At 45.6% G+C, this 22,060-nt stretch overlaps 1 protein-coding gene across 5 annotated transcripts in view; it reads left to right on the top strand.

The window, feature by feature from the left end:
• The window catches only part of GFRA1 (GDNF family receptor alpha 1), a 231,454-nt gene that overhangs the window by 176,786 nt on the left and 32,608 nt on the right, over positions 1 to 22,060 (top strand). For all 5 annotated transcript variants that reach the window (XM_070780905.1, XM_019953075.2, XM_070780903.1 and 2 more), the window contains 2 exons: positions 16,893 to 17,002; positions 19,809 to 19,943. In XM_070780905.1, coding sequence (XP_070637006.1) covers positions 16,893 to 17,002; positions 19,809 to 19,943 — 245 coding nt within the window. The remainder of the gene's footprint in view (positions 1 to 16,892; positions 17,003 to 19,808; positions 19,944 to 22,060) is intronic.

Below are 22,060 nucleotides of genomic sequence, written 5' to 3'. Positions count from 1 at the left end.
TCAGATGCTGGGGTTCTGTCTAGGCTGTTCCCCAGCATCCCTAGGCTCGGAGAAAGCAGGAAGGGCTGTTTTCTGGATTTATAAGAGGTGCCACTAAACACTGCCTGTCCATGGGACTCTGTCTCAGGCCCCTTGGGAGAGCATCCTCTTGAGGGAGCCAGGCTTAGTGTCCTCGTCCACCTGGGAGTGGAGGGTGCTGGCCTCAGGTGCCTCCAGAACCCAGCTGATGTTGTGACTGTCCTAGGCTGGGGTCCTGGAGAACGCGCTTGCTTCCTCTCTACCTGTCCCTTCACTTAACTCACCTGCCCTGTTACCTGCCCCTCAGGATTGAGACTGGAGACACAGAGCCGGCCTTGAAAGCCCTTTGGTAGTAGTAACGGCTGCACTCATATCCGGTCCTTCGTGAAGTGCTGAACTCGGTGCCAGGCACTGGATTCTGGGCCTTAATCCTCCCACAGCCCTGCTGCCAAGCGCTTGTATTTCACACTCAGGGAGCTGCAGGGACAAAACGCAGCAGGGGCTCTTGGGATTGGAACCATGGTCTGACTTCAGGACTCACGCACACCCTTTTACACTATACCCAACACCCACCAGTGCCAGGGAGGGCCCACATGTGTGTCTGCTCTGCTGGGCAAGGCACCCAAAGAGGGTCCCGGCCAGACCAGTCCCTGTCTCCTGTCTCCAGACTCAGGAGTGGCCTCTGTAGCCAGAAAAGGGTGTTTAGGGAGCTGCTCTCTTCTCCCTGTGGATCTGGGGAGCCCCACGTATTGCACCCCTCCCTTGATGAGGATGACCGTCTTTACCGCCTGGGGAGGTGAGATGCTCAGGGAGGGCCCACCTGGGCCAGGATGACTTCTCCACATGGCTGTGTCCTCGGAGTGCATTTGGACCTTACTGAGCAGTAACAACAGATATTATTTTTTATTTTATGTTTTTAAACTGCAAGCACTATTAAACCAAAAGAATGCCCACTAATTCTGTCATTACATTTTATTGGGCCTAGTAAAGATCACTTATATCCCTTTAAATCAGATTTTGGCTTCTTATGTGCACAGTTCACAGCAAAATGGCAGCAAATGTCCAAGAGCTAGAATGAAAAGATGGAACATTAATTCTTCTTTCATTGCTACAGGAGTAAGTGTAAGCTGGAGGATCCCTCATCTTCTTTGCAAAATCTGGCTCTATCCCTTACCAGCTGGATGTTGGCATTTCTGGACCCCAGGGTCCTCCATTGTAAAATAAGACTAAGCTGGCTGGTCAGGTTATGGGGTGTTATGGGGCATGGTGACAGGCTGTGAATAAACCTAGCTGTTTGTGCAGCGCCTGGAGCAGCTGGACGTGGACTGCTGTATCCCCTCATCAGAACCCAACTCTTAACACCAAGATGTCCATGAAGAATATTGACCAGCAGGTGACTGGAGCCTGTGGCGTGTGGCACTTGGATTCATTTGTTCGCTCACTCATTCAGTGAATGTTTTCTGAACATTGCCTTATTGTTGTTCAGTCGCTCAGTCCTGTCCGACTCTTTGAAATTCCATGGACTGCAGCACGCCAGGCCTCCCTGTCCTTCACTATCTCCCAGAGTTCTCTCAAACTCATGTCCATTGAGTCGGTGATGCCATCCAACCGTCTCATCCTCTGTCACCTCCTTCTCCTCCTACCCTCAATCTTTCCCAGCATCAGGGTCTTTTCCAATGAGTCAGCTCTTCACATCAGGTGGCCAAAGTATTGGAGCTTCAGCATCAGTCCTTCCAGTGCATATTTGCAGTTGATTTCCTTTATGATGGACTGGTTTAATCTCCTTGTTATCCAAGGGACTCTCAAGCATCTTCTCCAGCACCACAATTTGCAAGCAATTTGCTCAGCCTTCTTTATTGTCCAACTCTCATTTGAGTACATGACTACTGAAAAAAGCATAGCTTTGACTATATGGATCTTTGTCAGCAAAGCAATGTCTCTGCTTTTTAATACACTGTCTAGGTTTGTCATAGCTTTTCTTCCAAGGAGCAAGTGTCTTTCAATTTCATGGTTGCAGTCACAGTCCGACTGTGCCAGGCCTAATCCCAGTTGCTTGCCTTCTCATGGCGGAAGCAGTGTATCATTAAAGTGAAGAGGTGAAAAAGAAACTGATGGAAGGGAGATGTGGATGCAAAGGCCAAAGCCAACACGCTCCGTGGGGCTCAGAGCGGGGAGGAGAGTTGGTGGGAGGGCTCAGAGGAGACCCTTGATGTCACTGTAAATGAGTCAAAATAACTCTTCAAGATCACCCATTTGGGTGGAGTGGTTGAGGGAACAGTTTATTAGAAAATGGTTTATGAGAAGCATGGAAATCAGCTGCTCTGCTCCGCAGGGGGGAAAAAGGTGGAATGTAGTTTTAAATTCAACTGAGAGCATTAGGTAACATGTAGAAACTGGGATTGGGAGTGTGGGTGCAGTGGGGTATGGAGTGAAGTGGAAGTGTGCTGTTGAAAGGAGGATGTTAAACATGAGAATAGGTCCCTAAAAAGAGGATGTATTTTCTGAAATCTGGGGGAGTCATCATCTGATGGTAGTGGAATAAGTGATTTATTCTTTTGACATGTAACACCGCAATCCCGTCTCCTGAACAGTGCCCCATCTAGGAAGGAAGATATTAGGGACTAGTTGTTTGCTGAGCTCAAAGTCTTTGTTGACCTTAAAACAACTTGCCTGGAAGAAAAATGACCTCGTGTGTATTTACTATTGAACATAATTTTCCTTAGGAAGTCTGCAACCCTATTAAAGATTAATAGGAGATCTTCTTTTCATATGTTTCTGCTTAAAGTCTGTTTGTGCAAGTGCAGGCTGTAACCATTCAGACATCCGTGTGCCTTTCCCCCTCTCCACCCCCTCGAAGGGCACAGAAACTAGGCTCCTTTAATATGTGGCAGATTAACATTCAACTGAGCGGAGCTTGGACCTTGGGGCTCAGGTCTCACAGGACAGCCGTTTGGGGGTAGAGAGGAACAAAGAGGGAGCTTTGCAAATTGGTTAAGTCAAGAGAGCCTGTGTAATTTTAATTTTTCATTTTTTGGGAACCCTTGAAGCAGCAAGGTTTGACTGAAGAAGCTTGGCAGCATTTGGGAGAATTTCTAGAATTTACCTGTGTTTCATCAAAGAAGTATCCATAATTATTGTTCAGTTTCTCTGGTCATAAACATTGTCGTGCAACATTATGTCCTTCTGGGGGTGCAGACAGCACCTCCTTAAATTTCACTGGCTTGATGCCAGCCAGGCCAGTAGAGGATATCGTATGGGGATCATGGGTGGTGACCTGTAGAATTGCCTTGACCTGTTTCTGTGGGTGTGATTCCACTGCCCTATAAAACTCATTTCTCTGCTTGAAGATGTAGAGGACTCACCAGAAAAATCTCTCTTTGGTCCTAATGGAAGGAAAAAGCCTGATGTTAATCGTGAGTTTATCGAGCACATACAGACCCTGAACAGGTGGATTAGTGACCTCAGGACAAAGCATTTCATCTGCCAACTTATTAGCAGATGGATTCTAAGGGAAGTATCTGTGTGGTCATCTCTACCCTCGGGCTTCACAGAGGTCTCAAGGTCAGAGCAGAACAGGAAACAGCAGCGCAGATGAGTGCTCCCCTCATCTAGGAATCTGCTTCGGTTGTAAACAGGTGATAGGTGCCAGGTACACATAATCCTTCAGGAACACTTGGAAGGACTTCCTGTCATTCAGCCAGAGTAAATTAAGCTTCAGGACAGTTAAGGTACTTGCCCCAAATGTCATGGTTTAGTAAGCGATTGAATTGAAATTTAAGTCCTGGCCCATTTTCAAATTCTATATGCAAAACCTTTACTGAGTCCTGCTTTTTCATAGTGTTTTCATTTTCTGTTGCTGCTGGAACAAATTACTATAAATGTGGTGGCTTTAAATAACACAGATGTATTCTCTTCCAGTTTCTGGAGGTCAGAAGCACTACCTGGATCCCACTGAGCTGAAATCAAGGCATCTGCAGGGCTGAATTCCTGCTGGAGGCTTAAGGGGAAAATACACTCTATTGTCTTGTCTCATTTCTTGATTCACGGCCCCTCCCTCCGTCTTCCAAATCGGCAGCAGCCAGTCGGGTCTTTCTCACATGGTATCACCCTGACCTCCTCATCCGACTCCCTCTTCCACTTTTAAAGACCCTTGTAATTACATTGAGCCCATCTGGACAATCCAGATTAATCTCCCCACCTCAAGGTCCACAACTTTAACCGTATCTGCAAGGAGGCACTATTACTGTGGCAGCTGACATAGTCTTAGGTCTCAGATTCCAGCGTCTATCTAGCACGCATCTTCATGGACCACTGTTCCGCCTCCCATAGTAGTTTCTCTCCTGAGCGTCTATCTTGTTTTTAATTTTTGGTGTACCATGGATTGTGGAACCAGATTCCCACCCCCCACCCCTTCCCAGTGGTTTCTAGAAATCACAGAGCCAGGTACCTAGCTTTAATCTAGCCAGGACAATGTGTGCATTTTGTACTAACCACACCACTGCCTCTCTATTATCTTTCTTCGGCCCCAAATACCCACATTAATTTTTGCATTTATTCTGTTGCTTTAAAGCTACATCTGAATTCATCTCAAAATTCTTTCTGAAGCAAGAGTGGGCATAAATAAATGAAACCATGGGGGTGACCTTTGCTGCCCTGGGTACCTAAGGCAGTTGACTTAGAGTTTCTTAGATTCCAGGATGAATGTCAGGCAACTTCTGTAATTCACTCCTAAAGATGGAGGTGCCTGCAGAGTTCTTGTTGATTTTTTTTAGTTTGCTACTTTGTGTCCAACTCTTTGTGACCCCATGGACTGTGGCCCACCAGGCTCCTCTGTCCATGGTGTTTCCCAGGCAAGAATATTGGAGTGGTTGCCATTTTCTACTCCCAGGCATCTTCTTGACCCGGAGATCAAATGTTCATCTCCTGCATTAGCCAGCAGATTCTTTACCCCTGAGCCACCTGGGAAGCCCCACCTGCAGAATTCCACATGAAGTAAATTCACAGCTTGTTGGTTTGAAGTTTTTAGGATGTGGTTCTACTGGCGATAGATTGGGTGAACATCTAGATTTCTATTTCTCCTAGTGGCCAAAAGTCACAAAACTGATTACTGAAGTTTTCCTGCAGAAATATTAAAGGAAAAAAAAGTATTGGATAAGATTCACTTCAAGAGGTTTAGCATCTTTGTCACAGACAGCTGTTGGATACTTGAGAGCATAAATGATACTTTCATTATCCAGAAAAAAAACTCCCAATTTCTTTTCTACCTCCATTTCTTCCTGTAAAATCAAGTACCACCAAAGTTAGGTTTTCTGCAATAATGGGCGTTCTATAGCATGGATAATACAAAACAGATCTATTTGATTTGACTATGCAGCTTAGCGTTGTTTGTGATGTAGCTATACTCCCATCATGACTGAGGTCTGCTTACTGCATGACTAGCGGTGTGTGCATTGGAGAAATTTGCTGAGGGAGCTGAAGGGAGGAGTCTCAGCTGAAGGACAGCTCTGGGGCATCGAGTCAGGGACTGCAAGGAGCCTCTTCTGGGTTGGGATGGATCCCCGTACCGACTACCCTAGCTTGCTTTTCAGATTTGCCACGTAGAGATGAGCTGTCAAGCCCTGTCAGCCCTCTGCAGATGTGGATGGATGGCTGTTATTGTTGATGCTGGGTGACTTGGTGAGGGGTGTGGAGATTGAGCTGATGCTGACCTGGACTTCCTCTGGGGGCTGCTGCAGTTCAATGTGAATAGAAAGGCTAAGGAGGCATCGCATCTCTGCCCTGCAGCCTGCTTTTACCAAGCCCACCACCCACAGATAGACCCCAAGCCAGATGCGTGGACTAAAATGATGCATGCCTCCACCTACATTCGCTCTTGTTGTGGGTCAAGCCCAGAGGGCAGTGACCACAGCCTCCTGGGACCCATATGCTAGACTGGGAGCCGCCAAGGAGCCAGCAGAGCAGGGTCTCCCCAGGATGAGGGGCACAGGTGCAGGGCGTTGGGTTAAAGGGGCTGGAACCTCCCCAAGAATCTGGATGAACCTGAGCAGGGATTTGAGGGGGAACAGGCTTGATTTCTGCTTGGTCACAGGGGCCTTCCTGTTCCAGGAAACACAAATATTAGGCAAGCCTTGAAGACTGCTGGGACCTCACACCTCCCTTTCCCAGTCACATGTGGCTGCGGTCTGGCTAAGTCACCAAGAAACACATCAGTTGGCTGAGGGTGGGAAGCCGCATCAAGGGGCCGAGGAACACAGCGGGGCTTTGGCTTTCTGCGCCTGGGGCATGCAAACCTGCCCCCGGGCCTTTGCTCCAGGGAGGTCACATTTGCTCCCAGGGAGTGGGAGGACCCGGGCTTTCTGAAGGACAGCCTGAGCCCCCCTTCCCAGCCCGTCCCTGGCAAACACTAGGCCTCTGCTTCAGGAAGCCAGAGTGTACTGTCCAAGGAAGGAAGGGACCAGCAAGTCAGGAACCACCACCCCAACCACCCCGCCCCCCACCACCCGCCCGCAAAATCTGTTCAACATAGACTCTGATTTGCTGAAGGATGCTTTCCAGATGTGTTCTCCAGTAGGCTGCTGGAGAAGAAGGGCTAAGGTAATTTTCTAAAAACAGAAAGAGGAAAAATCTGTTTTGTGTCACTGTTCCAGAAAATTACCATTGCCCTGCTCTTGCTTTGTCATCCTAGGCAGCGTGTTTTTCTAATTGATTTTATTCTTCATAAGAGATCAGCAGTTTTAACAAACTTACTGATGTTTAGTCATTTAAAAAAATATGTTTTCCCCCTAAACTCCTGGGGGGAAAAAATAGCTTTTCTTAAAATGCTTTTGTTCTATGAGCTCATATGGCTGAGAGGTTTTTAAGTAACACCTCAGGATCCCTAGCTTCAGATTTGTTGAGTTTGTTTTGGTCAGTCTTACTGCCCTCAGTGACACAGGTTAACCTGTTTTAGGCACAGATGTGTTAATACTTCATTTTATTGCACTTTGCAGAAGCTGCGTTTTATACAGATTGAAAGTTTGCAACAACCCTGCATTGAACGAGTCTGTCTGCACCGTTTTTCCAGTAGCATTTGCCCACTTTGTGTCTCTGTGTCACATTTTGGTAATTCTTATACTAGTTAATACATAAGTGATTTGTTGTGGTGGTCTGTGATCAGTGACCTTTGATGTTGTTACTGCATTTGTTTTGACATTTTTAACAGCAGAGTATTTTTAACTAAGGTATGTACATTTTTTGGACCTAATGGTATCCCTCACTCAATGAGAATGCTATATAGTAAGAGCAAAACTTTTACATCCATGGGAAAGCCAGAATATTCGTGTGACTTGCTTTATTGCAGTATCCGTTTTACTACTTGCAACATCTCTGAGGTCTGCTCGTCTGTCATATAAAGAGCAGCAGAAGATAGATTAAGATACATATTTCTCTGTGTTGAGCTTGCTGTATTTTTTTGTGGCAAGTGCTTCGCATTAGAATGGACCAGAAATTGGGGAGAAAAGATGAAGGGGTGGGAAATAAAAATGTGTTGCACAAAGTGTATTCTAGGCTATGAGCAAGGTGCTTCATATAACTGTTAGTAAGGTATCACGGCAGCCGTTTAAGGCAACTCTAGTTCCATTACCCCATTTTCCTGGTGATGAAACTGAGGATTAGAGATGTCCAATACGTAGCTAAGTTATTTAACCATGGAAGGTAGGACTGGGATTAGAAACAGGTGCATGCCACTCCCAGGGTCGTCATTTTTTGGCTCCTCCAACTGACCCACTGAGAGTGCTCTTAGAAACTAAATGCCTTGAGTTGCGATCCAAGACTTTAAAGCCCTAACACTCATGTTGGATTCAGAGCAAAACACCAGTGATTTCTAACACAAGCAAATTAATGAATGGATTCTATTCCAAGCTTCTGAGTTGCTAGTGGGTCAGCAAGTCTTGCGGTCCTGTATGGGCAGTGGTGTTGCCCCAAAGACTCCTTAATAAAAGGTAGCCTCGTCCATGGACAGACTCACCACCTTCTTGGGCAGAGTCCTGCACCCTCTCTGACCCCTCCTGAGCCCCAGTGTTGCCTGCAAAGTGCTCACTGAGGCTGTCAGTGGAATCTTAGGAAGAGGACTGAGAACACTCTGGTCAAACAGTGGGAAGGACAGAGCAGTTATACACTGCTGCTGCTGCTGCTAAGTCGCTCCAGTCGTGCCTGACTCTGTGTGACCCCATAGATGGAGCCCACCAGGCTCCCCTGTCCCTGGGATTCTCCAGGCAAGAACACTAGAGTGGGTTGCCATTACACTAGATGACTTTAATTCAATTGCAGGGAAATTAAAGTCCAACACCCTCCTTACTTCTTCCTTCCTGGGCTGTTATAGACAGCTAGCAATTCCTCTTCCAGTGAAAGCCCTCTGCCACCACTCACCATGTGACAGTGAGCAGGACCTTAACCTCTTTGGCCCTCAGCTTTCTTGCATGTGAGATGTGGGGATCCCGTAGAAAGATCTGGTCTCTAGGGACTTCGCTGGTGGCCCAGTGGTTAAGCCTTCACCTGCCAGTACAAGAGTTCTATCAGCGGGGAGCTGAGATCCCGCATGCCTTGGGGCCAAAAACCAAAGCACAAATGGAATCAGTATTGTAACAAATTCAATAAAAGACTTTAAAAAATGGTCTTCATCAAAAACATCTTAAAAAAAAAAAAAGACGTGATCTCTATAGTCAAAAGAAACCAAATGCCTTGACACTAAAATCGTGTGTAATGGTGGAGTGGAATCATGGATGAAAATAATAATAACGCATGGAAAACAAGTGGGTTTCTTCTCCAAGTAGCTTCAAGTGTCCAACAGACTGTTCTGAAGTGGAAGGGAAATCCAAAGTTGTCAAACATCATATGATGATGTTCAGGAACTCTGGTTAATTAGTGTCAGAGCCTGGATCCCATTCAGGATCTCACAGTTCTTTGCCCAAGGCTCCATTCCATCAACCACACAGCTTGTGTCCAAGTATGGGATTTGCCCTGGGGAGAAGAAAAAAAAAACACAAACATTTACAGGATTAGAATAATCCAGGATGAGTGAAACTGGGCATTACTAGTATGTTTTTGAACTGTTCCCCATAACTCTATTTTCCTAAAAATGTTAGCAGAAAAAGTAGGTAAATGATTTTTCCTCCACTGTCAAAAGACCATCTGCTGTTTGAGAAGACTCTCCTAGATTTTATCATTATAATCATTTTTCTATTTCCAGTTAGCAGCATGCTTCCTTTAATACGATATTTTCTGCATAAACCACTGTTTTCTCTTCAGCAGATTTCCTAAGGCCAACTTGGCATTTGCGGGCATTTTTCTCCTCTTTAAGGGTGGGAAATTTCTCCTTTCAGAGGGAGATACATTTCTACATTAGTGCCTATTCATTTTCTTTTCATTTTCTCAGAGAAAAACAATCAGGTTCATCACTGCTGTTGTCATGGAGATTTCATGTCTCCAGAAGACATGCACTTGTGGAATTTCTTTGTTAATCCCACCCTGGCCGTGTAAGCTTTCTTGTTTGGATCACTGCAGCCCAGGCAGAGGAAGTCATTGAAAAAGGTTATCGTGTGGTTCTTTACCCAGGGTGGGCAGGAGGATATGTGTACCGGGCCGTCCTGGGATGCGGGGCTGGTTGGCCACTGGACAGATGGAGGTCTGAGAATCGTGCAGCCTGCTAGATGCTTGACTCCCGTGGTGCCATGACCTCAGCACAGTCACAAGCCACCTCTCTTATCTTCCCTGCAAACTGTCCTCTCCTGGGTGCCCCACTACACTCTGTGACTCCACAGTCTACTGAGCTGATTCTGCCCCCTTCTTTTTTGCAGTCTTGATTTTCTTTTTTAAAAATATTTATTTATTTGGCTGTGTCGGGTCTTTGTTGTGGCACTGAGGATCTTCGATGCATCACTCGGGATCTTTGGTTGTGGCACACAGGCTCTGGAGCACGAGGGCTCAGTATTTGTAGCACTAGGGCTTAGTTGCTCCATAGCATGTAGGATCTTGGGGCCTTTCAGGTGGTGCTAGTGGTAAAGAACATGCCTGCCAATGCAGGAGACATAAGGGATGCGAGTTTGATCCCTCAGTCAGGAAGATCCCCTGGAGGGGGACACGGCAACTCACTTCAGTATTCTTGCCTGAAGAACCCCATGGACAGATGAATCTGGCGGGCTACAGTCCATAGGGTCACACAGAGTCAGACACAACTGAAGCAACTTAGCACACAGGCATGCGGGATCTTAGTTCCCCAATCAAGGATTGAACCTGAGTTCCGTGCATTGTAAGTCAGATTCTTGGCCACTGGACCACCAGGGAAATCCCCAGTCTTGACTTTCATTCCATCAACACCCACCATGAGCTTCCCTGGTGGATCAGCTGGTAAATAATCTGGCTGCAATGAGGGAGACTTGGGTTTGATCCCTGGATTGGGAAGATCCCCTGGAGAAGGGAATGGCTACCCACTCCAGTATTATGGCCTGGAGAATTGCATGGACTCTGTAGTCCATGGGGTCACAGGTTGGACTGGACTGAGTTGACTTTGACTCACTCACTCAACACCTACCATTCAGGGCATCCTCCTTCGCTCCTTCTCCTCTAGTCCTCAGTTCTTGCCTCTGGGTACTCACTGGCTCAGCCTCCTTCCTTCCTTTGGCCAGTTTCCTGCTCTTCTCATCTCTGCTATTGCAGGGAGGGCACAGAAGAAGCTTCAAGCAAATCTTTGCTTAAGAACAGAAACACCCAAGAGTCCTTCTCTTCTGCAGACCTGATCGTGTTATTTCTCTGTTTAAAATCCTTTGGTGGTTCCCACTGCTTTCAGAATAAAATCCAGCCTCTTAGGTCATTCAAGGCCCTTGCTGATCTTGCCAGCACCATCTCCTGTCACTCACCTGTGGCCCCGCCATCCCAAGTGAACAATTGACAATTTTCTGGATGAGGCATGTGTTAGCTGCTGCTGCTGTTTTTGTTTAGTTGCCAAGTCATGTCTGAGTCTGTTTGACTCCGTGTGTTAGGTGTAGTGGTTGAGAATGTCCTATGGCTCTGGAGTCCCATAGAATGTGGTCACATTACAGCTCCAGCACAGAGTTCTACAACCTCCGAGGAGTTACTTAATCTCTCTTTGCCTCAGTGTCTCCATCTGCTAAATGGGACTGGGAGTATCAACTATTACAGTTAAAATTAAATACGTGAATAGATGCCAGACACTTCGATCAGTGCCTGGCAGGTACAAATACTCTATGATTGTTCTCCTGGGATTTTTATGAATGTGGTTACTTTATCACTTACTGCTTCCTTCTGCAGAGGGAACACCCTCTTCCACCTTTACCTGAAGGATCCTACTGATCCTCCAAGCCTCAGTCTCAATATTACAACTTCTCTGAAACTAGTTCCTGCTGTGTTAAAAGCTTAACTTGTAGAGTAAGAATTTGTTGTTGTTCAGTTGTTAAGAAGTGTTCAACTCTTTGCAACCCCATGGACTACAACATGCCAGACTTCCCTGTCCCTCACTAACTCCTGGAGTTTGCCCAAGTTCATGTCCATTGACATGTCCATTGATGCTATGCAACAGTCTCATCCTCTTCCACCTTCTTCTTCTTCTGCCTTCAGTCTTTCCCAGCATAATGGTCTTTTCCAATGATTCAGCTCTTCACATCAGGTGGCCAAAGTATTAGAGCTTCAGCTTCAGCATCAGTCCTTCCAATGAGTATTCAGGATTGATTTCCTTTAGAATTGACTGCTTTGATCTCCTTGTTGTCCACGGGACTCTCAAGAGTTTTCTCCAGCACCACAGTTCCAAAGCATCAGTTCTTTGGCACTCAGCCTTTATGGTCCAACTCTCATTGAGTACATGACTACTGGAAAGACCATAGCTTTGACTGTACAGACCTTTGTCAGCAAAGTGATGTCTTTGCTTTTTAATATGCTGTCTAGGTTTGTCATAGCTTTTAAATCCTGGTTCTGCTATTCACTATTTCACTCTAGTCAAAACTCAATAAGATGTTGTTTCCTCATCTGTGAAATTAAGATAACAGAGTAATTGTCCTTACCTTATTAGAGTTGCCAGGGAAAAATATAAAGTATATGAAGACGTACCTAACATATTCTAAACACTTGATTCATGTTGTGTTACTTTTATTAGCAACCTTTCCTGTCTTTTATTGAGAACTAGCCATAGTGGTATTATCATCTTTTTACTTGTTTCTCTCGGCTTCTAGATGGCAGGTTATTTGGGTTCAGGGACAGGGAACTCATTCATCCTTATTAACACATGCATTTGACCCGTCATTCAGTCAATACAAAGGACAAGAAGTCAGCTGCTTTGTCAATACCTGTAATCATTTGCACACGTTGCTTTGAGAGATTTCAGTGGCTGTGTTGTTGGGATGGGAGCATCTTTAGAGAGAACTGTTTTCTTTCTTTGGAAGATACTGGAGACGGGAGGTTAATTTATGACACCATTTCACATGTCATTTGACACAAAGGTGATTAGGGATGGGAGAGGTAGCTCATCCAGGAAGCTCTGAAATTCAACTCCCAAGAACTTTGAGTTCCCAAGAACTCGAAGGAAGTAAAGATACTTCCTTTATCTGTGGGATTGACTACACCATGCTGGTATTTTGAGAGCATTGTGCTAGTAGAGGAAAACAACAGAATGGGAAAGACTAGGGATCTCTTCAAGAAAATCAGAGATACCAAAGGAACATTTCATGCAAAGATGAGCTTGATAAAGGACAGAAATGGTATGGACCTAACAGAAGCAGAAGATATTAAGAAGAGATGGCAAGAATACATAGAAGAACTGTACAAAAAAGATCTTCACAACCCAGATAATCACGATGGTGTGGTCACTGACCTAGAGCCAGACATCCTGGAATGTGAAGTCAAGCGGACCTTAGAAAGCATCACTACGAACAAAGCTAGTGGAGGTGATAGAATTCCAGTTGAGCTATTCCAAATCCTGAAAGATGATGCCGTGAAAGTGCTGCACTCAATATGCCAGCAAATTTGGAAAACTCAGCAGTGGCCACAGGACTGGAAATGGTCAGTTTTCATTCCAATCCCAAAGAAGGGCAATGCCAAAGAATGCTCAAACTACCGCATAATTGCACTCATCTCACACGCTAGTAAAGTAATGCTCAAAATTCTCCAAGCCAGGCTTCAGCAATATGTGAACCGTGAACTTCCTGATGTTCAAGCTGGTTTTAGAAAAGGCAGAGGAACCAGAGATCAAATTGCCAACATCTGCTGGATCATGGAAAAAGCAAGAGAGTTCCAGAAAAACATCTATTTCTGCTTTATTGACTATGCCAAAGCCTTTGACTGTGTGGATCACAATAAACTGTGGAAAATTATGAAAGAGATGGGAATACCAGACCACCTGATCTGCCTCTTGAGAAATTTGTATGCAGGTCAGGAAGCAACAGTTAGAACTGGACATGGAACAACAGACTGGTTCCAAATAGGAAAAGGAGTTCGTCAAGGCTGTATATTGTCACCCTGTTTATTTAACTTACATGCAGAATACATCATGAGAAACGCTGGACTGGAAGAAACACAAGCTGGAATCAAGATTGCCGAGAGAAATATCAATAACCTCAGATATGCAGATGACACCACCCTTATGGCAGAAAGTGAAGAGGAACTCAAAAGCCTCTTGATGAAAGTGAAAGAGGAGAGTGAAAAAGTTGACTTAAAGCTCAACATTCAGAAAATGAAGATCATGGCATCTGGTCCCATCACTTCATGGGAAATAGATGGGGAAACAGTAGAAACAGTGTCAGACTTTATTTTTCTGGGCTCCAAAATCACTACAGATGGTGACTGCAGCCATGAAATTCAAAGATGCTTACTCCTTGGAAGGAAAGTTATGACCAACCTAGATAGCATATTCAAAAGCAGAGACATTACTTTGCCAACAAAGGTCCATCTAGTCAAGGCTATGGTTTTTCCAGTGGTCATGTATGGATGTGAGAGTTGGACTGTGAAGAAGGCTGAGCGCCAAAGAATTGATGCTTTTGAACTGTAGTGTTGGAGAAGACTCTTGAGAGTCCCTTGGACTGCAAGGAGATCCAACCAGTCCATTCTGAAGGAGATCAGCCCTGGGATTTCTTTGGAAGGAATGATGCTAAAGCTGAAACTCCAGTACTTTGGCCACCTCATGCGAAGAGTTGACTCATTGGAAAAGAGTCTGATGCTGGGAGGGATTGGGGGCAGGAGGAGAAGGGGACGACAGAGGATGAGATGGCTGGATGGCATCACTGACTCGATGGACGTGAGTTTGAGTGAACTCCGGGAGTTGGTGATGGACAGGGAGGCCTGGTGTGCTGCGATTCATGGGGTCGCAAAGAGTCGGACACGACTGAGTGACTGATCTGATCTGATCTCTAAGAACAGCATAGGGTTGTGATTTGTAGAGCTGGCAGATTACCATGATGAAAATTCTCCTACCTAGTCCACTTTCAAGCTACCACTTTGAAGTTAACCAACTTGCAGAATTCATGAAAATGTACCAGTCCACCTGCTTGTGCAACCACCGTATAAACTTCCTCTGCCTTCAGTTTTTGTATCTGTTAAATGTGAATCCCATAAAGTGATCATCGTGTCTCCAAACATGAATGGCAGAGGGAGGTGGATCAGAGGTGAAGGAACCAGCGAAATGTTCATGTTTCAGCAATGCCTCGTGGGCTCACTGTTATTTTTGAAACTCTTGCCATCCGCTGGCTGGTTTTGTCTTAGTACTGAGATCTGGGCTGACAATCTTCTCTCCAAAACCAGCCTGTTCAGGGCGATGCTCAGAGCAGTATATCTAGTTTTATCCTCCCAATCAGGGTTATGTTCTCTGCAGCAGACTAACTCAATTAGCCTTTCATTCCAGAGTCCAATTGTGAGTCAATTCTGAGGTTGTTAAGCAAAATGAGTCTGGTGGCATTAGCCTCCCGCTGGAGGATAGTAATCCGAGTCTCGGTGCTGTTCAGTTAATAGTCTGCTCGAGAGACTACGAGAAGCAGGAGGCTTGGAGACAGTGCGACCTTTCATCCCTCTCTGGGGGGCAGCTGGGAGCACGGGGCTGCCAGGTCAGGGAGCTGATCAGCTTGTGTGCAGAGCTGGAGTCCCAGCTGCCTGAACCACACAGTTGGCCTCTGCAAAGTTAGAAGCCCAGTGCCATGAGATCATTAACTTTCATGACCAGGAAAACTCTTCTGAAATTGACACTCGATCCAAGATGGATGCCATTGGTGCCAGTTGAGTAAGTCTGAGTCACCTTTAGGGATTTCTTCTGAAAGATAAATCCTTTAACCAGGCTACAGAAAATGGCCAGGTTTTACGCCCTTCGGTGTGTTCAATTAGAGTCAGAAAACACCAGCTAGGCTCAGACTGTGGGAGGGATGCGGGCACACACACACACACACACAGACGCATGCACCAGCCTCATTTGGAGGATTTTTGCCAAGCCACTTAACTGCACCACATGGCCCCGCTTGGGAAGCATTCTGAGGAGTGTCAGGTGCTGTGCAAAGAAAATAAAACAGAACTCCAGCACCTGCCCCGGGGAGTCACAGTTATGGAACCAGGCACACGACATACGGAGTGTACAGATCGGTGCAGATAGGAAAGCTCAGACACGCCTTGTTTACATGGGTTCAAGGAGAGACCAATCCCATAGGAACACTGTGCAGCCTTTCCAATGTGCTGTGCACACAGATCATTTCATCAGGCCTTTTAATCTTCTTCCAGTTCAAATTGTAGGAAAAGGGCCCAGAATATGCTTCCTACAGACCCTTTACAAACCCCTGTGATCTCCACACATTCTACCTTGCTCAGCCCCACCCAGGCAACCCTGTTTATACCATTAGAGATGCTAAGTAAATACAATTTCTTGGGTGGAAAGAGGTAAAAACAGCCCTGGGTATGTTGGCTGCCAACTCGAGTGCGCTAAAGAGAAGAAGCTAAGACAGCCATCCATTGTCTCCTGTAATCGCCAGATAATTTAGCTTCTCTTGAAGTCTGTTGTGTTCCTCACATAGAAACAGAGCTGTTGTCTGCTCGGATGACCTCAGAGATGGCCCAGTTCTCATTTAGAATTTCTCCAACAATATCCTCTTCAGACTGAAAAACAGCCGGTTGGCCACAAAGAGCCCCTTTCCTCTGCAGACCAGTGATGTCTGCAGCCCCTTTGTACTTCGGCAACTTCACCACCACCCAGGGCTTCTGGGTGGACTGCGCTGGCCCGTGGAGGCTTCCCGAACTGCAGACAGATGCTGCACTTCGACCAGGGGACCCCCTACAGCCAGTCGCATCCTGAGCCAGTGTCACCCGGTTCCTTTTGCCTTTCCCTGCAGTGCTGGAAAGGCGAACTTCCCCCTCAGCATCCCTTGGCTGGAATATACTACTGCCCTCCCTGGGGTGGTAGATGAGAGATGACTTAGAAGACCAGATACGCATATTTTTAAAGCCACTAGGAATTACGGGAGCAGATGGGCTGTAGGATCCTATTTGGATGCCAGGGACATGTTTCTGTATAAAGTAAATATTTTCCCACTGTGGATCTCCGGTGAGTGTGTGCAGAAGCATATTTCCTAAAGATGCAAATAAGTCTAGTCAGAAATAAATATTGAAGGGAAACTTCAAAGCGTCAAGATTTCTCCAGTTGCAGGCCCTGAAGACTTCTCTGCAAAAAAGGTGGGCGAGGGGATGGCCGGGGGCTTGTATATAAGAGAAGATGCTAACCTTTTAAGAGTCTACACTCTCTGTATTTGGGGATGTTGAAAAAGGCCTATCGAGAAAGGAATAAGGAAAAATTATGTCTGTGCAGAAGCTTGGGCTATTTTGAAACACATCCTCCCCCCTCCCCCAACTTTCTTCTGTTGCAGATCTCGCCTGGCCGATTTTTTCACCAACTGCCAGCCAGAGTCAAGGTCTGTCAGCAGCTGTCTAAAGGAAAATTACGCTGACTGCCTCCTCGCCTACTCGGGGCTTATTGGTAAGATGGGGAGACATGGGATGGGAGAAAATGCTGGTTCACAAATACCCAGAGTCCTTCCATTGTAGCCTGTAGCCTCTGTGGTTGTAAAAATCTCCCCGGAACCCTCTGTGCTGGCGTTTTGATGTTCAGTTCTTTAGGACTTGTCTCTAAAAAAGTGGGGTAGAAGAATAATGAATGCACAAAGGCAGGGATTATTAAAGAGCAGGGAGGCAGCAAGTGTGAAGACCGGGGACGCATCTCAGTTGAAGAACTGACTGCACAGAACAGAAGTAAGCAGGGAAAGCATGGTTATGGAGGAGGAGAGCAAGTCAAACCAAGTGAAGTACATAACTTTGGAGAGGGGGAGCTTGGAAGTCATGCAGTCTGGGGAAGTCAGAAAGGCTGTTTCCCTGAAATGGCCCTCTGGAAGGAAAATCCCTAAAGACTTGGTGTTCTGCTTGCCATTAATAATCTGGGTAATTCAGCTCCTGGTGGCGGGGGGAGGTTTCCCTAATATTTTTTCCCTGAGAACAAACATAGCAGAAGTAGTCTTGTTCTGTCTTTTAAAACCTGAGGTTCTTGGCATTCAGGAGAGCAGTGCAATTAGGCAAGGCACTGGTGAGTTGGGAGAGGACAGGAGTGAGGCAGGTTCGTGCCCAGAAATAAACAGGGCAGCAGGAGAAAAGGATGAGGCTCCTGGTACCGGGGCTGTGGGAAGCCTTGGAGGCAGGGCTCCCTCATGACTGTCGTGTGAGAAGGAACACGTAGTGAAAGCTGGGGAAGGATGAGGGAAATCACAGTTGTCAGAAGCCTGATGGCTCAGCCAGGGCGCCAGCTCCTGCCACTATCACACTAGTCCCTGGGCAGAAGAACGTCCTATCAAGAGTGACAGCACAAACCAAAGTCTTTGTCGCCAGCATGTCTTCAGCAAGAGTCACCGGGAAAATCACTGGCCATACTGAATGCTGGGATATGCAGGTGCTGTACACTAGCCCAATTTTATTTGCAAGGATACCTGTGCTGTCTTGGGTAATACCTTTCACCAGCGACTGACCATTCACACTGATAGGTCCCATGAACTTGTCTTCCTTAAGTCAGCCCTCCATTTTTATTTATTTTTTTATTTGGCCATGCTGTGAGACTGGCAGGACTGGCATGCGGCTTCTTAGTTCTCTGACCAGGGATCAAACCCATGACCATCCTGCAGTGGAAGCCTGGAGTCTTAACCACTGGGCGGCCAGGGAACTCACTCCTCCAAATTTGCATTCAGTTTTTCCTTCTCTTAAATAAAGTAGTCCCTAGTAAGGATTATTTATCAATGATAGAATTACATGTTTAAGAAATAACAATGAATTAAGTCGTGTTCATTGTAAAGAGTTTTTTAAAATGCAAAAAAACCCACAGTGTTAAAAGATCTCTAGCTCCACTCGCAGATATAATCACTGTTAATACCTTAGTCTGCACATTCGAGGTGCACATGCTCATTGAAAACTCCATGTGGGTTCAAGCTCAACAAACTATTACATACCTGAGGATAATGAAATCACTTAAGGGAAGAACTAGTTGAAACAGTGCATTCTGTGAGCCAAAATTTATTTCTCTCTTGGGTCCAGATCTTTCCCTCCACTCTGGTCATTGGGTTCTAAGATCTCTGAAGACAAAGCTAGTTCCTACCTTTTCCAAATGTCAGGGATCCATTCTGGAGCCAGACATACAGTGGGTGCTTAGCAGACATACTCTAACCTCTTCCTTCAGTGTTGGGGGTGCCTGTTCTTTCTCACCTAAAGGTACAAGCTTCTCTTTGCTGTGGGTCGAAGTTTTCCTCCCAAGGTAGAATGGGACATTGTTTAGTTCAAGTCAGTAAGGAATGTACAGCAAAGAAGATATTTCCTTGATCCATAAGAGCTTAAAAAGAATTCTTTTTTTTTTTTCTGTTTCTGAACCAAATATATCCTGTGGCTCACTGGACTGCCTATTACTTCTTACTTCCAATAAATATATAAAAACAGAAGGCTTCTTGGCATGAGTAGGCATTGCCTGGTGTGAGCCACCTGGGAGAAGACATTTGGGTTGTGTTAAGTGTAAGTGCATTGTTTATTTGCACCAATACAGAACTCATCAGAAGAACAATGGATACACAGGAAGATGTGGGCAAGAGACCACCCAGCATTTCTTTGAGGATTTTTGAGGACTATTAAGACAATACTGGAGGAGCCACTGGCTTAGGAAATTTCCACTGTTTGTTTCCAATTCCATCACAACTTGGAAGACCTTGTTTAAATCTGTTGAGAGTCTAGCGAGCAGAGGCGTCCTTGAATACATCTAGAACATGGGGTAACCCATAAGGAAAGCTTCTAAACTTCCCTGGGTTACTCTGAAGGAGCCATTTGCTTCCGAAGGAAGTAGATGGCAAAGTCCTAAAAGGCCTTTTAAGATATGTAAAACCAGCTCTATCTATTTGTGAAGATTAATGACGTTTTCAAGAAAATGCAAGGGATTTGGCAATTCATGCATTCTAAGTTAATTCTCTCCTGCTCCATGACATCCATACCATTTGTGCAGAGAAAAATACCCTAAGCGCAGCTCAAGGAGTTCTGTTAGAATTTTTTAAGTAAATGTGTAAATTATTTTATGTGCTCAAGATAAATTGCCGAGAAAATGCACTGCTTAACATAATTTCCCACTCAGCAAACACAGTGTTTGTAATTATCCACGGTGTTATCCACGGCGCATCCGTAGTCAGAGGAACATTTGTTTCTTTTCAGGCTATAGGAAAGTTTATATCATCACACAAGAATAAAACGCCTTGTTTTTACTCTTTTAGGTACAGTCATGACCCCCAACTACATAGACTCCAGTAGCCTCAGCGTGGCCCCCTGGTGTGACTGCAACAACAGCGGAAACGACCTGGAGGAATGCTTGAAATTTCTGAATTTCTTCAAGGACAACACATGTCTTAGTGAGTTTGAAAAAATAGACAACAGCCACACAAACGTTTTCCCCTAAGTTCAAACTGTACTTTTGTGTTTCCTATGTCCGCCTCGTCTGTGTGTGTGTATCTCTCTTTTTTTTTTCCCTGATCGCTCATGGTGAATCCAGATCCTTTTAGCCACACTGCATGTTGCAGCAGGACCAGAGCAAGTGATGAACGGGGTGCTGCCAAGGTGGCGAGTCCAGAGGCCCCAGGAAGCGAAAGACTCAATAGCCAAGGGCACAGCGTGTGGGGAGGAACACTTCCACCCACAGATGAAACGTTGATCTTGGCAACCAGCCCCACATCAGTTCCAGAGGTTTTTAAAACCTGGGCAGCATACACAATGTGAAAGACTCGGGCAAGTTAGATGAGGGTAGGCCTCCAAGGGCTCTGTGAGAAAAATTAGAATGTTAACATCAATAGCCCCCTGGATGTTCAGGGTTGGCTCAGAGGAGAAGCAGCAGTTCTTGAGTGGAATGGGCTGGTGATGCAGCCAGGAGCTTCGAATACCTCCGGAGATGAGATGAGCTGGGGGTGGGAGTCGGGGGGAGGTTTCTGCTTGGAAACAGTACCATTATTATTGCAGGGTCCTTTAGGCAATTTGGAAACACGTTTCCCAGGGGAAGAGGGATAGAGAGAAATGTACGAGTGTGAACGATGAGCCTCATCAAATGAACTTCGAAGCACTGTGCCAGGTCTCCCTCCTATCCACCGAGATGTGTGCGCCCCAGGCAAAGATCCAGCCGAATACCTCATTCGTGTCTTGCAGCAGCCACCATTCATTTATCGGCTGCCTCCTCTGTGTGCAAACTCCCTTTTAGGAGGAGTGTAACTTATATCCGGTTGGCCAAAAAGCTTGTTCGGGTTTTCACGTAAGATGTTAGGGAAAACTTGATCAAACTTTTTAGCCAGCCCAATACATTGTCTCATTGACTATAACCTGCACAAGAATCCTAGGAGATGCACTTAATAGTATCTCCATGTCACAGTGGAATAAGCGGCTGGTATTCACCTAGACCAGCCACGCCAGAGATAGGATCCAAAGCCCCACCCAGTTCCTTCCTCTGCAGCCCCTGCACCCCATGGGCTTCTGCATCAGGCCTGAGATTGAGGGGCTGGTGGATAAAAACACAAGCCTGAACATCAAGGACCAGGTAGAACTTCCCAGTGGGAAGCGTGGGCCAAGGTTCACCTACCTCTGAGCACTGTGCCCTTAGGTGACAATTTCTCCATGGTACTCTGACTGATTTTTAAAGAATTAGCAAACTTTTTACTGCTTGTACACAGGAAAGTTATTAAGTGATACTTCAAAAACCTCCTCATTGTTTCTTTTGTTGAAAAGAGAAATCTAAGAGATTCACTCAGTGGGTACTTGGCTATAACCAAATGCTTTGATCATCTTAAAATGAAAACAAGCTTTTGGATGCTGAAGTGAAATTTCAAACCAGTCTAAAGTGTGGAGACATTTGCCAGAATAACATTGGGCACTATATCATGGAACTATACCTTAAGCCTCTTCTTTGGTCTTGACTGAAATAAATCATGTGTGTGTGTGTTTGTGTGTGTGTGTGTGTACCCTCTTTTTCACGTCCTGCACACTCTTCTGGCAGAATCCAGGTTTTAATGAAGATAAAGCAATGACAACAGAGGTCAGTGTGAGAAAAAAAAGATTATACTCACTTGGGCTGGAAAACCACTGCCTCAGAGAGAAATTAAAGTGGTCCCTGCTTAATAATATTTTGGTGAAGGGAAGAATGGCATCTTAATGCTAATGATTTTTTAATAAACATAAACACATTTGGTCTTCAATGAGGACCAAAGCCAGCCAGAATTTTTCATAGTCGTTCCATTTATACTTTGATTAGATGGAGCACAGCCTACCAAAGACAAAGACTAAATTCAGCCTCTTGCAACAGGCCCTAGGGTAGAAGGAATTGGAATTTGTAGGTTTCAACCCAGATGTAATAACCCAGTTCCCCATCCCTTCAAATTAACCAGACCTCTCTAATTCCCCTAGCACAAGCATGACGCCAATCTATTGCTTCCCTGGTGGCTCAGAGGGTAAAAGAACCTGTCTGCAGTGCAGGAGACCCGAGTTCAGT

The sequence above is a fragment of the Bos indicus genome, chromosome 26 (assembly GCF_029378745.1).
Source record: "Bos indicus isolate NIAB-ARS_2022 breed Sahiwal x Tharparkar chromosome 26, NIAB-ARS_B.indTharparkar_mat_pri_1.0, whole genome shotgun sequence".
NCBI classification, from domain to species: domain Eukaryota; kingdom Metazoa; phylum Chordata; class Mammalia; order Artiodactyla; family Bovidae; genus Bos; species Bos indicus.
The sequence above is the reverse complement of the archived record's forward strand: the minus strand, read 5'-3'. Positions and strand labels throughout refer to the sequence as shown.